Raw genomic sequence first — 16,694 nt, 5'->3', positions numbered from 1 at the left:
GAAAATAAGGCCTTACGAGAAATAAGGCCTTATTTCTGTAAGGCCTTAATAAAAATAAGGGCATAAAAAAATATGGGCATAAAAAAATAAGGGCATAAAAAAATAAGGCCTTATTTTTTTGACCAATCATGAAGCTGAATAGAATTCGGCTGCGCCGCTCATGCGCAGAGATCTCATAAGAAACATGGCGAATGGGGGGTTCAGAGATCGTGATGAATTTTTGAGAAGAATTTGTGCTGAAATTGCAAATTGCGAGAGAATTGGGGTTTTGGCGAGTTTGTGCGCGCTTTCGAATGCGTGAAGCCATGCTGTATCCGCTCGATGTTATGACGGATGTTTTGAACGAGAGGCGAGTTTGTGCGCGCTTTCGAATGTCCGGATGCGCAGTAGCGATGCGCAGAAAAATATGGGCATATTTTTTTTAAGGGCTTATTTTTTTATGGGCATATTTTTTTAAGGGCTTATTTTTTTAAGGTCATAACAGAAATAAGGCCTTATTTCAGTAAGGCCTTAACAGAAATAAGGCCTTATTTCATTATGCCCTTATTTCCTTATGGCTGTAAATATTTAAGGCCTTATTTCTAAAATAAGGCCTTATTTATAGAAATAAGGGCTTATTTTCAAAAATATGGGCATATTTTCAAAAATATGGGCATATTTTTTTAAGGGCTTATTTTTTGGATTTTTGACCCTTTGTGCCAAGGATAGACACGCGTGCTGCGTCGACAATTCTGATGGGTTAAAATCGCGTCAACGGAAAGTCCATGGGTGAAAGTAGCCCGTCAATTGACTGAAATCCGTCAATCTGAAAATAAGTCTGACGGAAATTCCGTCAATCCGCAATTTTTATTGAAAAAAAAAAAAAAAAAACCAATTTTTATAAGCGGAACGCGTTTTCGAACTGCTATGCGGTAAACCCCGTAGGTGAGGTTTCTTCGCTTTCGGATTCGCTCTGCATCACGATAAAAAAAAAAGTTCTCGCGTTTTGGCAGGCATTACGAAGTGGTGACATGATTTCTGCGGAAAACGCATGGACAGATCTTATTGATGCTGGTCTAGCCAACAAAGGCGATGGGACTGGTTGGAGTTCATGAAACTAAAACTGTGTGTGATAAGTTTTCAGGTGCTTGAAACTCAAGTGCTTTTCCTTGAGAACTTTGCACTATAAGAGATGCTACTGCTTAGTTGCTACTTTGTGCAGTGCTACATCATGCTGTTTGCATGTGTGACATTCTGTTTCATCATTTATTTCAATGCCTGTCTGGCAATGTTTGCTTCTTATAATTAAATATTTCGAACTTTTATTTCAGTTGTTCAGTTGTTCAGTTTCGATTTCATTTAGTAATTGGCTGTTGTCAATGTTAATTGTTATCCATTGTGTCGTTGTGTTGGAAGATGCAAGTGTGAAAAGATACAAAAGAAAAATGATTACTTCTGTGAATTGTTTTGATTTTGTTTACCCTTTTTACCATATCATTAGAATCTGAAGGTATTTTTTTGACCTGCATGATAGTGACAAAAAGTGTATTTTTTTGCCAGGAAAGGCCACAAAATCACAATGTATAATACAAAAATTCGTTTTCGGCCGGGGGGCGTTGCCCCCCTGGACCCCCTAACGGGGCCCTGCCCCGTACCCCGCCAGGGCCTGGGCGGCCCCTGGACCCCTGCCTCAAAATATTTTCAGTCAATTTGATTATCATAGCTTTCACCCATGAAAGTCCTGATAACCCCGAAATGCGGTTCTAGCTGATCATTCTGATCATGGTCACTAAAGAGAATTTCCCGATCAGCTCGATATGGAGCTCCGATCACATCTAATTTTAGCAGTCGTAGACGACAACGTGCTTCACAACAGACAAACGTTGCTCGGAAAATGATAATACCACAGAACCAAAATTTTCACTCGCCAAGCGGACGATCATTATAAGGCTTTGTACTCGCCCACACTCATTTCTGGTCGCCTGTGGCGAGTGGGCGACCGATCTTGCTCAAGCCTGCCCCTTGTTTGAGAAAGCTGGCCTTTCTGTACAAACGCTATTAATGCTGAAGACAAATTATTTGTCACAATTGTTTTTAATCATTCAGTTACTATTAACTTAATTAAGGCTTGACCGGCACGGTTGGCCTAGTGGTAAGGTGTCCGCCCCGTAATCGGGAGGTCGTGGGTTTGAACCCCGGCGGGTCATGCCTAAGACTTTAAAATTGGCAATCTAGTGGCTGCTCCGCCTGGCGTCTGGCATTATGGGGTTAGTGCTAGGACTGGTTGGTCCGGTGTCAGAATAATGTGACTGGGTGAGACATGAAGCCTGTGCTGCGACTTCTGTCTTGTGTGTGGCGCACTTTATATGTCAAAGCAGCACCGCCCTGATATGGCCCTTCGTGGTCGGCTGGGCGTTAAGCAAACAAACAAACAAATTAAGGCTTGTTTGAATTTCTTGTGAATGACCGGTATGCTTTTTTTCACTTTAGTTTCAATGCATGCTTACACGTGCTCGGTGCACAGACACAGGACATGGGGAACTTTTGATAAAGGAAGTCACTTATACAGTGCAAGTTACTGCATGCTAGTTGTTAGGAATTAAGTATGGGTTGATATTATAATTTTTCTTCAAGACTATATAATATATATATTTATTTTGATTTTTGAGGGAACATATGCTGTCAAGTCCAATTGTGTTTGATTGATTGATCTACATGAAGCGAATGTTTGACTCGTACAGTGGAACCCCCCCGTTTAAGACCTCCAAAAATCTGAGAAATTCAGGTCTTAAAAAGGGGAAGTCTTAAAATGGGGGTACTTTTACAGAAGTTCTGAACAGAAAATCTGAAAAAACAAGGTCTTAAAAAGTTAAAAGGGAGGGAGTCTTAAATTGGGGGGTCTTAAAAGGGGGGTTCCACTGTAGTATCACATGGGTGGGAGTTCCTCCGTCTCAGACGGATTTCCGTCTCAGAGAAATTTTGACAATTTTTTTATTTTTTTTTTTTTTTTATTTTTTTTTTTATTTTTTTTTTTTTGCGCCCTCATTGATAGTCATCTCATACTGTGTTATGCCAAATGGACTGATAGTGCACTTTTTGTTGTTTCTAATGCTTGCCAGGTCCCTAAAATTTTTAGTTTTTGTTACTTTTTGTATCTCCAACAAGGTTCTTATTTATCAGAATTAAACTCAGGAGAGGCCAGAGAAACCCTTTTAAATTCATAAAATTCGTTTTCGGCCGGGGGCCTTCGCCCCCCTGGACCCCCCACCAGGGCGCTGCCCCTGGACCCCGCCGGGGCCTTGGCGGCCCCTGGACCCCGGCCTTAAAAAAAGTTCAGTCTTGGAACAATTTTGGGCTCCCACCCATGGTATCATACAATTTCCGGTGATGTACTGTAGTATAAGTGGAGCCTCCATTCTGACTTCTTGTATAATCGCTAAGTTCTAAAGCAGAATTGTATGATAAAATGAATTAGATGACATAATATGTTTGGCCTGTCAGCGAGCTGTCGTCTGACACTGACAGCGGGAAAACTGTACACATACCTGTGTCAACCAAAATTATAGCATGATCGAAAGTCCAGGATGTTTTTTAATGGTGGTGATCATGATCAAATTGCATTTATTAATTCTGTACTCTTCAAAGTTCAATCTGAAAATGTTCTGTCTTTATAGTAATTATACTTATAGATATTATTATAAATAATATATTTCATTTTCCTAATGAATTGCCATAGCCTTGAGGTGTTTGTTATTACTATTTTTAATTTTAGCACATGTTTTTTTTGTTATTAACTTAAAGATGTTTCATAAGGCATAAAACTATAATTTTATACAGCTGTACAATCGCCAGCCTTGGTTCAGTGTCACTGTGTGTATGGTTTTGGCTTTACCTTCAGGTGCGAGAAGCATTATTTGCTCTTTCAGTTTTAAGTCTTTTGGGTACGCTTTAACTTGAGTTTAAACATCAGTGCACTTGACTTGAGTTTAGAATTAGCTGTGTAAACTTCAAGTGATTGTGAACCAATCCAGGATGTAAATTATTTACATGTATCAGTATATATATATATCAGTATATATATATATCAAATAACGGAACAAAGTTGTGCAGAAATCATCAGTTTCATCTCATTGATACTTTGATGACCTACTTTTCAAGTATCCGGATGTGTTGATAACGTTGGAGACTCACTAGCAGTAGCACTAACGGAAGGTAACATGCACTAGTTTTCTGTATGTGTCACTGTGTGAGTGTGTGTGTGTGTGTGTGTGCCGTGTCTGTCTGTGTGTGTATAAAATGAAGGCATTATACACATGTGTGTGTTCCTGGCTCTTTGTGTTTGTTTGATGAATGTGTCAAGATGTTTCTGTGTGTCTGTGTGTCTTATGTTCGTGTGTGTCTGAAATGAAGGCGTGTGTGTGATGAAGCTGTCAGTGTATGTTTGAGTGTCAACTGTGCGTCTATCACTGCCTGTGTGTGTCAGTGTACCCACACCCAGATGAAGTACATTAAAGAACTCTGCAATACAAACGCGTACTTGAACATTAGCTACCACCATGTGTAAATCTAGTTTGTATTTGATTGCAGCGGCTATTGTGAGTTTATAAAAGCGACAGAAAAATGTGAAAACCCTTTTAATGGCTCATGTCCATGGCAGACCCATATGAATGGCTTTACAAACAAATAGATCAAGCCAAGAATTAAACACAAGGAAATTATGCATGTACTTGAAGTCTGGTTTAGAACACTCTTAATCTGAGTACAAGTCAGAATTGAAAAACTAAAATTTGCCTGTCTGATTTGTGTGAATACAGGTAAGGCAATAAACTCGACAATCAGTAAATCACTGAAGAAAGGCAGATTATATCCTGAATATGTTTTCAGAGTAATAATATTGTTTCTGCATGGTGTCAATGCATTTAAGTCTGCTTTATTTTTATTACTTTATTAGAACTTTATGATTGCATGCACTGAAATTATTCATTCTGTATTTTTTTAAATTTTGATCTTACTTCTTCTCCACATTTTACTTCCTCATGGTCTCAAATATTCGTGTCTTAACGTCTGTGATTCTCAAGTAGCAATCGGGTACTAAGATCGAATGTCAGTTGAGGATTTCTGAAACAGTGAAAGGGTCTAGGGGGGGAACTGAAAATGTGTTTATGTGGTTCCATTCATTTCCATACATTACAACAGCTTCTTGTTCTTCTATTTCTCATCTCTGATTGTCAGCTCTTTCTTCTACAGTGGAACCCAATTTTAAGATGGCCCAATTTAAGATTTCGTCCCTTTTGAGACCCTGGTGTTTTCTCATGAGTCAATATATTCTTTATTCAAAGTTAACGTCTGTATATTTTACTCCATTCAAGACCCCCTGCTTTTTAAGAACGGATTTTCTAAGATTTTTGAAAGTCTTAAAAGGGGTACGTTCCACTGTAATCTATCTCCTTTAATCTTTTCTTCTTCTTTTTCAATCTTTGGCATCTTTTTCCCCTTTGTTTTCCTCTCTCAGCTCTGAGCTCCTTTGAATTATCCATAACTGAAAAGTGTTTTTCTCAGCCCTGAAAATATTCCACATTACGTTTTTGACTCACATGCGAAGCAAAAGTGAGTCTATATACTCACCCGAGTCGTCCGTCCGTCCGTCCGTCCGGACGTCCGTCCGTCCGTCCGTCCGGAAAACTTTAACGTTGGATATTTCTTGGACACTATTCAGTCTATCAGTACCAAATTTGGCAAGATGGTGTATGATGACAAGGCCCCAAAAAACATACATAGCATCTTGACCTTGCTTCAAGGTCAAGGTCGCAGGGGCCATAAATGTTGCCTAAAAAACAGCTATTTTTCACATTTTCCCCATTTTCTCTGAAGTTTTTGAGATTCAATACCTCACCTATATATGATATATAGGGCAAAGTAAGCCCCATCTTTTGATACCAGTTTCGTTTACCTTGCTTCAAGGTCAAGGTCACAGGAGCTCTTCAAAGTTGGATTGTATACATATTTTGAAGTGACCTTGACCCTGAACTATGGAAGATAACTGTTTCAAACTTAAAAATTATGTGGGGCACATGTTATGCTTTCATCATGAGACACATTTGGTCACATATGATCAAGGTCAAGGTCACTTTGACCCTTATGAAATGTGACGAAAATTAGGTAGTGAACCACTAAAAGTGACCATATCTCATGGTAGAAAGAGCCAATAAGCACCATTGTACTTCCTATGTCTTGAATTAACAGCTTTGTGTTGCATGACCTTGGATGACCTTGACCTTGGGTCAAGGTCACATGTATTTTGGTAGGAAAAATGTGTAAAGCATGTGAGTCGTATGGGCTTTGCCCTTCTTGTTCATTGATGTCTTGATGTTACAGTAACTGTATTTCCTGAATGCTGTTGGTTGAAATCTGAAAATACCGGAAACATAATCTGCAACCGGTAACTTGAGTCAGGTGCTATTTGATATTTTGCCTGACACTGGTCTTCCTTACAATTATTAAAATTATAATGTTACTTTGTAACTGCATGGGTTGACTCCGCTGACAGCTCAACTGTGTGGTTCAACAAAAAGATTGTTTTTTATGTGAGTGTATTTCAATTGACAGACTTGTACAAATTGGAGGGGCTCATCTCAAAAAGAAAATGGACCTGAAATTTTTCTTTGAAGAAAATGTTTTCATCTTTATGGAATGATAAAAATGGACCTGAAATTTTTCTTCTGAGACAGAATGTCCATCTTTATGAAATGATGAAAACGGACCTTGAATTTTCTTTTCTCATTTTATTTTCCGTTTCAGATCGTGGTAGCAAGATGGGGTTTGGAGTCGACCTGCAAGGCCGGGCGTCGCACGAGGCCTTGCTGAAGGTTCAGGACGCGGAGATCAAGCTGCTGGAGCTGGCCAAGCGCTTCCTGCTGGCCCGCGTGGAGGCCGACAAACAGTACGCTGCAAGCCTCACCAAGATGCTCGCACAGGCCACGAAAGGGGACACCTCAGATCTCATGGAGTTCCAGGACTGCTGCAGCGTCTTCAGGGTATGTTGAGACGAGTTAAGAACTAAAGAAGTAAGATAAGATGAGATAAGAGTATAAATAAGAGAGGATAGCTACCAAGAGTTGAAGGCTCACCCAAATTGTGGCCCATGGCAGACACCTATGACCTCAGGACTGCTGCAACGTCTTCAGGGTATGTTTGGATGAGATGTAAACTAAAAAAGTAGAATAGGATGATAAAAGAGAAGATAGCTTAAAAAGACTCACCAAAATGATGGCCCATGACACCAAAGGGGACACCTCCGACCTCTTCGAGTTCTAGGACTGCTGCAGCATCTTCAGGGTATGTGGGGATGAGATGAGAACTCAAAATATATGCATGTATCCTGAATAAGTTATGCAGACCCAATGAAATAAAATGTTGAAAAATAGTGATGGGACATTTATGGGCTTCAAATAATGGTCTACTGCATTTGTCCCAACAAACGAAACTAAACGAAACTAAACTAAAAATGTTTGAGATAACATAGGATAAGCTAGAATGCAATCCGACATACTGCCTCACCAAAATGCTGGCACACTGGCCTCTATAGGAGACATGTCTGACCTCTTAGAGTTCCAGGACTGCTGCAGCTCTTCAGGGTATGTGGGGATGAGATAAGAACTAAAGAAGCAGGATAAGATATGAGATCAGAGAAGAAAGCTAATAAGACTCACCAAGATGATGGCACATGCCACCAAGGGGTACACCTCCGACCTCTTTGAGTTTCAGGACTGTCGCTGTGTCTTCAACTTTCAAGGTATGATGAGATAGGATAAGACAGAATGAGATAACATAGGATAAGCTAGTGTGTAGGCCGACATCCAGTATGCCGCCTTTCTAACCACGATGCTGGCACACTGGCTTATAGGAGACATGTCTGACCTTATGGAGTTTCAGGACTGCTACAGCGTCTTCAGGGTATGTGGGGATGAGATGAGAACTAAAGAAGTAGAATAAGATGAGATAAGATAAGATAGCTTATAAGACTCACCAGGATGTCGGCCACAGCCACTGAAAAGGAGACACCTTGAGGGGATCGTGAGGTCAATGTTCTGTGTGTGCTGTGTCTAAAATAAATAAATAAATAAATACGAGAATTTATATCTCACCACAAGGCGACTCAAGCCAAGGCGCACAGTACGAAATATGAGAGAGCCCTGAAATGCAGCCGCTCGGCGCAGAAGGGACAGCACTCTATATTTCGGGGGGAAGCATGCTGGGTATTTTTGTGTTTTTATAACCCACCGAACTCGGACATGGATTACAGGATCTTTTCCGTGCACACTTGGTCTTGTGCTTGCGTGTACACACAAAGGGGGTTAAGGGCAGGTGGGCCAGTGCACTATGTTTTTTTTTAATTTGAATGTTTTATTTTGTTTGAATGTTATTTTATGAAAGTAATGAATAAACAAGGATAAATGATAGTCACTTTTTGTATTTTGGGTTGCTGGTTTTTGTTTTACGCGACAAAAACAGTCAAAAACAGACAAAACTGGAGTACAGGAGGAAAATAATATTTCAGCAGATATGATTGTCACACTTCTTATTATTGTTATATTTTATCTTTCTGGGTATGCTCTAGGGGATTACGAAGCAGATTTTGATTATTATATTTATATTTGGAGTTAGGGACATTTCTTTGTTACAACCGTCAAACTTTAGGGTAACCCCTGCAAAAATTTTGTTTGAAATAACCTGGTTATATATGACTGTAATACAATGGCAACAAAATCCTTTCGTAATCCCCCAGAATGTGATATTCTGCACAAACTGCACAAAAAATTATTGCTCTAGCTAAATTACAGCCAGAGAAATCGCAACACCACAGACGCAACTGCCGCAAAAATGGCCGACATGAGAAAAACGACATTGAAGATAAACTATTCAAATATTGTCTTTATTGACACGTTAACCGACCCTCGGATAAGATCAATTTCAATAGAAAAAATTGATCTTATCCGAGGAGATCAGAGTTTAGTTTGAGGCCCCATAAAAGACTTCCCGCCAATTGAAAGTCAATGACGTAATACTGGGCAGATCCAGAGAGAGACACACACTGACATACATACTGACACAGAGACCATCAGCTGCATTAGAGAGAGAGGTAGAGAGAGAGCGAGAGAGAGATAGAGAGAGAGCGAGAGAGAGAGAGAGAGAGAGAGAGAGAGAGAGAGAGAGAGAGAGAGAGAGAGAGAGAGAGAGAGAGAGGAGGTGAGGTAAGACAGACAGACATAGAAAGAGAGGAGAGACACAGACAAACTGATCATGACAGACGGAGATAAAGAGAGGAGACGGAGAGAGAGACATAGAGTTAAAAAGAGGGAGATCGAGAGAGAGAGAGTAGGGGGGGGGGGGGGGTGGAAATGAAAGGAAGATAGAGAGATTGGAGATAAAGAGAGGAGACGGAGAGAGAGACAATATTAGAGTTAAAAAGAGGGAGATCGAGAGAGAGAGAGTAGGGGGGGGGGGGGGGGGAGGAATTGAAAGGAAGAGAGAGAGAGAGAGATTGGAGGCTGAGAGAGAGAAAGAGACATGATAGAAGAGAGAGAGATGGCCAGAGGGGCAAAGATAGAGAGAAAGAATAGAGAGAAAGAGAGAGAGGAGAGGGGTCAGAGACTGAGAGAGAGACAGACAGACAGAAACAGAGACCATGAGAGAAGAGAGAGAGGGGGAACGAAAAGGAGAGAAAGAGAGAGAGAACTTCCAAATATCTCAAATCTTCAACAATGTCTTTTATTTTGGCCTAAAACCGGCAGGAAAACCAGCAGACGTGACATGACGAACTGGCAATTTGATTGGTTCAGCGTTTCGGGAACTATTTTCCAAGTTTTATTTGCGAAAGATTTCCTCATCCTTCTCTTTGGGATAGAATAATCGGGCCAAATAATCTGCATGACGTTTACATTTGTGCGTCACTTCTTTTTTGACGTCATATGGAAAAATAACTCTTGTCAAGGCCGCAAAATTGGGAGATTTTTATTCGTTTCAGTTTCGCTTCATCTTAAACGGTGGTCTTCTGCATTTAGAGACCAGAACGGGGGTCACCTAAAAAGAGGTGTTCCCGTATCCGAGGTCATGCTAAGCAAGGTTTTCTTAGTCATACAAAGAAGGCTTTAGGTCGGGACCAACACCCTGATTGATGTTATCAGAGGTGTGACCTTAAACGGTAGTGACGTTAACCGGGGAGTACTGTATCAAGTATCATTCAGTAGCACTGATTGTACTGGCTGTTAGTTATTCATGATTTATAGGTGTATTAATAGCTTTCACATGCACTGCCACACAAAGACACACACATCTAGGCAAACACACAGAGACTGACAGACGAAGACATGCGCACACATGCACACACTCTCGCACGCACGCACACACACACGCGCACACACATTATATATACTGACCCACCATTGCATTCCCTCACACACACACACACATGCAAACACACACACTGTATACATGCACACACAAATACACACACACACACACATACACCATACACTCACACACACACACACACACACACACACACACACACACACACTGACCCACCACCACTCCTGTTTTGGTAAAAAAGGAAGGAAAATGTGACAGGTCCTTTTCATCCACCACCACTTCAGAGAAGTATTCTGCCATGCGGCTTATATTTAAATTGATTAAATCAGTCCGATCACACGAAAACAAAGGTCAACGGCAGGAAAAAGGAATAGAGCGATGACAGGGACGAGTGGATCAGTACTGACGTGCAGAGAGTGCATTAAAATCTTCATTTTAATGAATTCATTCAATCTGTCTGATCACACACAAACCAACAACTGTCAGTGTCAACATCAACAGATACAAATTTTAAAAAGGACTAAACAGTCATTGTCAAATGTGATGCACATTATCATACAGCCTTTACTTTAATTTATTGATTAAATCAGTCTGCAGATCACACAAAAACAAACAAGTTACTTGAACCTCAACAGCTTGAAAAGGGAATAATTATACAGACTGCCAAGTGGAGAGTGACGGCACTGACATGCAGACTGCCAAGTGGAGAGTGACGGCACTGACATGCAGACTGCCAAGTGGAGAGTGACGGCACTGACATGCAGACTGCCAAGTGGAGAGTGACGGCACTGACATGCAGACTGCCAAGTGGAGAGTGACGGCACTGACATGCAGACTGCCAAGTGGAGAGTGACGGCACTGACATGCAGACTGCCAAGTGGAGAGTGACGGCACTGACATGCAGACTGCCAAGTGGAGAGTGACGGCACTGACATGCAGACTGCCAAGTGGAGAGTGACGGCACTGACATGCAGACTGCCAAGTGGAGAGTGACGGCACTGGCATGCAGACTGCCAAGTGGAGAGTGACGGCACTGACATGCAGACTGCCAAGTGGAGAGTGACGGCACTGACATGCAGACTGCCAAGTGGAGAGTGACGGCACTGACATGCAGACTGCCAAGTGGAGAGTGACGGCACTGACATGCAGACTGCCAAGTGGAGAGTGACGGCACTGGCATGCAGACTGCCAACCAAGCTTTACTTTTCTCTTCTTCTTCTTCTTCGTTCTTGGACTGAAACTCCCACGTTCACTCATGTTTTTGCACGAGTGTTTTTTTTTACGTGTATGACCGTTTCTACCCTGCCATTCAGGCAGCCATATGCCGCTTTCGAGGGAGGCATGCTGGGTATTTTTGTGTTTCTATAACCCACCGAACTCTGACATGGATTACAAGATCTTTTCCGTGCGCACTTGGTCTTGTGCTTGCGTGCACATGTACACCCGAAGGGGTTCAGGCACTAGCAGGTCTGCACATAAGTTGACCTGTGAGATCAGAAAAATCTCCATCCTTAACCCACCAGGCGGCCGCGGCCGGGATTTGAACTCACGACCTTCCGATTAGGAGGCCGATGTCTTATCCACTAGGCCACTCCGCCCGTCGCTTTACCATTCAATTCATTGAATCAGTCCAAACATACCTAACTAGTAAGTATCAAAGTCCATACTCCATAGGAGGAAAAGAAATCAACAGATTTAGTCGCTTACTTCCTAAATGTGTGGGAATCCAGGAAAGGGTTTAGCGTAAGGTCAAGGGGTAAATTAGGCCGGTTTTGATTAAGGGGATTTCATTCATGTGTTTTTCTTCCTGGTGTGTGTGTTAGAGAGAAAGAGAGAGAGAAAGCAAATATATATATATTATGCATATATATGTGTGTATGCAAAAGAGAGAGAGAGAGGGAAAGTGTGTGTATATGTGTGTGTGTGAGAGAGGGGGAGAAAGAGAGTGAGCATGTATGTGAGAGAGTTTGAAAGAGAGAGAGAGTGGTGTGTGTGTGTGTATGTGTGTGTGTGTGTGTGTGTGTGTGAGTGTGTGTGTGTGTGTGTGTGTGTGTGTGTGTATATGTGTGTGTGTGTGTGTGTGTGTGTGTGTGTGTGTGTGTGTGTGTGTGTGTGTGTGTGTGTGTGTTCAGGAAACGCAGGAATACCTTATCTAAACAGTTATTTACTGATAGATTTCGTGATTTTTCATAATCTCCAATAGCAGAAATAATAAACGTTTTCAGACACCAGACTTATAGACATAAGGTCTTTGCGTGTAAAGTGTGTTCATGCGTGCGTGTGTGTTTAACTACAATGCATTAATCAAATTGGCATTTGCACTGAGTTAAATTTCTACACTAAGACGTGGGTGTGTGTGTGTTTGTATGTTTTGTGTGCACGAGAGAATGGGATAATATATATAGTGCTTCAATAATAATATTAACAGCTATTGTGTTTTCAGCGTAGCAATAGGGTCCGATATTTAGACGAGACAAGTATAATGCCGACGAGTCGAAGACGAGTCGCATTATACTTGTTCGAGTCTAAATATCGGACCCTATTGCTACGCTGAAAATACAATAGCGATTATATAGCTGTTCTGACCTTGATTTGTTGTTCCAAACTTACAAAATGACAGTTTTTGCGTCGATGCGAATTGATCTCAGGTTTTGATAGCAGAGTACGCCATTTCTTATGCGCATTAGTTTTGCGCAGGCGCCACACTGACTTTGGAAAAAACCCTCGATTTGACAACACAGCTGTTAAACAGCTTTTTATTAATTCATTCGTATACAACAAAAAGAAGTTTGAGCTTTTTTAATTTTGAACAAGACTACAGTACTTATGAAGAAGACCAAAACACAACATCAACGGAAAACTAGAAACAACTGAAGAACTTAGGATGCAACAAGGGGAGGAGAAGAGAACAGCTAATCCGTACAACGCGAGCAGACGGCAGCGAAGTTTTCAGTTTGGGTGAATGGCATTCATACTTGTTTCGTCATGAAGCGAATTTTTCAACCTCAGTTATAAACGACTACATGAATGTTAGTGCCATGGGTTGTACATCAATACTTCAGAGGGGAAGTGGGGTATTTAGTGTGGAGTTACGAGATAAGAAAAGCCCAATGCAAAAGTTTGTGTCAGTCGGCACTGAGCTCACACAGGCACACAAAAACGGCTGTTCCGTTTTACTCCCCTGTTTGAACTACATCTTTCGACTTTGGGCATTTTGTGGTGTTTAGGGACAGAAAATAATTGGTTTAGTCCTGTTTCATCGGGAAGTTAGCAGAAAAGGGTATGCTATCGACATTTGTAAAGCTGAAAAACATTCCCGAGAAGAATTTCAAGTTGTTAGTGTATGCTGTTGTCGATTGTTAACATCGTGTGGTACAGATGGGTAAACCGGAACCATGCGTCTTTGTTATTGCCAATATGCTTTTGGATATTGGCAAAAATGGCCGACTTCCGTAGCATTTTGCTTTGATGATGATGTTGAGACCATCCAATCACAGCCCCCGAATTCCCCCACATATCCATCAGAATAGCTATATTGCCTCCTTTTGTTGAGTTTGTCTCTGTTCCCTTGTCTTCTCTAAAAAAAACAAGCAAACAAAACTATTCACTCTTTATGTCCTAATTTCTTGCATATAACATAGAAAGAAAAATGTCTGGGCATTTTCATATTTTGCTGTCAGTTTAAGTTTTTGTTTTGTGTTTCATGTTATCTGGGAAGGGAAAAATTAGGTTATAGAACACATACACACAAGCTCACACAAGCACACACACACACACACACACACACACACACACACACACACACACACACACACACACACACACACAAGCACACACACAAACACACAAACACACACACCTGAGTTTCTCGTCTTGAGATAATAAAGTGTTCTATGTCAATGTCTGTCTTTTAGCTCTCACAATTTAAATTCTTGTTCTTTCTTACCTAGGCCTGGGACACTCAACTCAAAGAAACAGAAAGCTTCATCAAGCTTGTGAAAGAGAACTCTGAAGTGTTGGCCAGTAGAACCCTGGATTCTCTTTCCTTCCTCATCGCAGAAAAGAAGACCACTCGACGGAGTTATCTGGATCAACGGAACCAGCTGGACTCACAAATGACAAAGGTTCTTACTTCTTTCTTTTTGTTGTTAGTTTGATGCTTGATTTTCAGTCATGGGGTGTAAGTGCAGAGTCACAGGGTTGCCTGTGATGGTCATGTATACATGAAGACGCATACTTGTTCACGCTCATACACTTGTACAGTCTGCACTAACTCATACACACAGACTCAGATTTCTTTTTGTCGTTAGTTTGATGCTTGATTTTCAGTCATGGGGTGAAAGTGCAGAGTCACAGGGTTGCCTGTGATGGTCATGTATACATGAAGACGCATACTTGTTCACGCTCATACACTTGTACAGTCTGCACTAACTCATACACACAGACTCAGACAGACAACCAAGATATGCACCACTACACTACACCATGCCACAACACATTCACACACACACGCACGCACACATGCACACACAGACACAGACACACACACACACACACACACACACACACAGACACACATACACACAGACACACACACATGCACAGCAACAGAAACAAACACACGGACACACACAGACACACACACACGCACGCACACACACACACACACACACACACTCACTCACTCACTCACACACACACACACACAGATACTCACACACACACACACACACACACACACACTCACACTCACACACACACACACACACACACTCACACAAACTGTGAAGACTGAAAAGAGATAAAATATTCAAAACAAGCAGGATTCACAAATACATGTAGTTTTTCTTGTGACTTTGTTTGGTTTTAGGTCAGAGCCCAAATTGGCAGCCATAAAAAAATTAAAAGATAAATCCCATGTAAAAAGGAAATCTCTGCTGGACAAGAAATTCTGTGATATTCGCAGTCACGACAACTGTTCACGATAGGTTTTTTTATAAGTGTGATGAACATTTGTTAAAATGGCGAAAGGCCAACAAGAAAAGCCGACGTGTCACGTACTGTAGTCAGACAACGTGAAGTACACTGAAAGTTATATATATACTTATCGCCCTTGGGGGGCCCGGTAGCTCAATGGGATAAAAAAAATAGGGCGGGGATGTAGCTCAGTCGGTAGCGCGCTGGATTTGTATCCAGTTGGCCGCTGTCAGCGTGAGTTCGTCCCCACGTTCGGCGAGAGATTTATTTCTCAGAGTCAACTTTGTGTGCAGACTCTCCTCGGTGTCCGAACACCCCCCGTGTGTACACGCAAGCACAAGACCAAGTGCGCACGAAAAAGATCCTGTAATCCATGTCAGAGTTCGGTGGGTTATAGAAACACGAAAATACCCAGCATGCTTCCTCCGAAAACGGCGTATGGCTGCCTAAATGGCGGGGTAAAAAACGGTCAGACACGTAAAATTCCACTCGTGCAAAAAACACGAGTGTACGTGGGAGTTTCAGCCCACGAACGCAGAAGAAGAAGAAGAAGAAGAAGAATGGGATAAAATAGTTATCAAAAGGAAACAAACAGATAAAGAAATGTCCCGTGGAGAATTTGTGCTGCTATCACTGGAGATAGTCTAGTGCAAGGATGGAGTTGCACTGCCCAGTATTTTGTCCTGCCTGATTGTTTTGAGATTTTCAATCCCTGAGACTTTCACTGTGAGCTTTGTATCTTAATGATGCATGCACACAGGGTGTTTTAGGTACAAACTTGACTCTTTGGACATAATTCCTGGTTAAAATCGGATTCGAACCCACGCCAAATAAGTGACAGACTGGTTTCCAAATCCAGCACACTACCGACCTTGCTAAGGACCGTCTCCATTTAATTTCACTTTATATTAATATGTTAGTAATTGCATTGATTACTGGTGCATACTCTTTAACAAATTACTTCCCTTTGTTTATCAGATCTTGCTGGTGCATATTTTTTTAATTTTTATTCTGCATAATATTTCAAGAAGGTTTGAGTAGACATCCAGAGCATAGATTTGGATTATGCTTAATGTGGCATACTTTTTGTTAATGAACCTTGCCAAGTTTGTGTGTTGATAACAATGGACGTGTGTGTTTTTCAGCACCAGGAAGACGTACAGAAAGCCAAGACAGAATACACCAAACTGATGGAAAGGCTCAAGGTGGATCGTGCCAAGTATCTAGATACACAGAACAAAGGTATGTTTTAAAGGCATTTGAATACAATCAAACTGTATTTGTTTGACAGCTGCAAGGATGTTATATAGCATTGACAGTCAGCAAAAGGACGTAATTTTTTTTTTTAAATTGTAAAATAGTTGCAGATA

The 16,694-nt window shown here is 41.3% G+C and overlaps 1 protein-coding gene across 1 annotated transcript in view; it reads left to right on the top strand.

Moving 5' to 3' along the window:
- LOC138949971 (tyrosine-protein kinase Fer-like) overlaps positions 1-16,694 on the top strand; it is a 57,115-nt gene that overhangs the window by 2,163 nt on the left and 38,258 nt on the right. Inside the window, exons 2-4 of the mRNA XM_070321754.1 lie at positions 6,778-7,013; positions 14,298-14,471; positions 16,470-16,566. Coding sequence (XP_070177855.1) covers positions 6,792-7,013; positions 14,298-14,471; positions 16,470-16,566 — 493 coding nt within the window. The 5' untranslated portion in view covers positions 6,778-6,791. The remainder of the gene's footprint in view (positions 1-6,777; positions 7,014-14,297; positions 14,472-16,469; positions 16,567-16,694) is intronic.

This window comes from Littorina saxatilis, linkage group LG16 (assembly GCF_037325665.1).
Source record: "Littorina saxatilis isolate snail1 linkage group LG16, US_GU_Lsax_2.0, whole genome shotgun sequence".
Lineage (NCBI taxonomy): Eukaryota > Metazoa > Mollusca > Gastropoda > Littorinimorpha > Littorinidae > Littorina > Littorina saxatilis.
The sequence above is the reverse complement of the archived record's forward strand: the minus strand, read 5'-3'. Positions and strand labels throughout refer to the sequence as shown.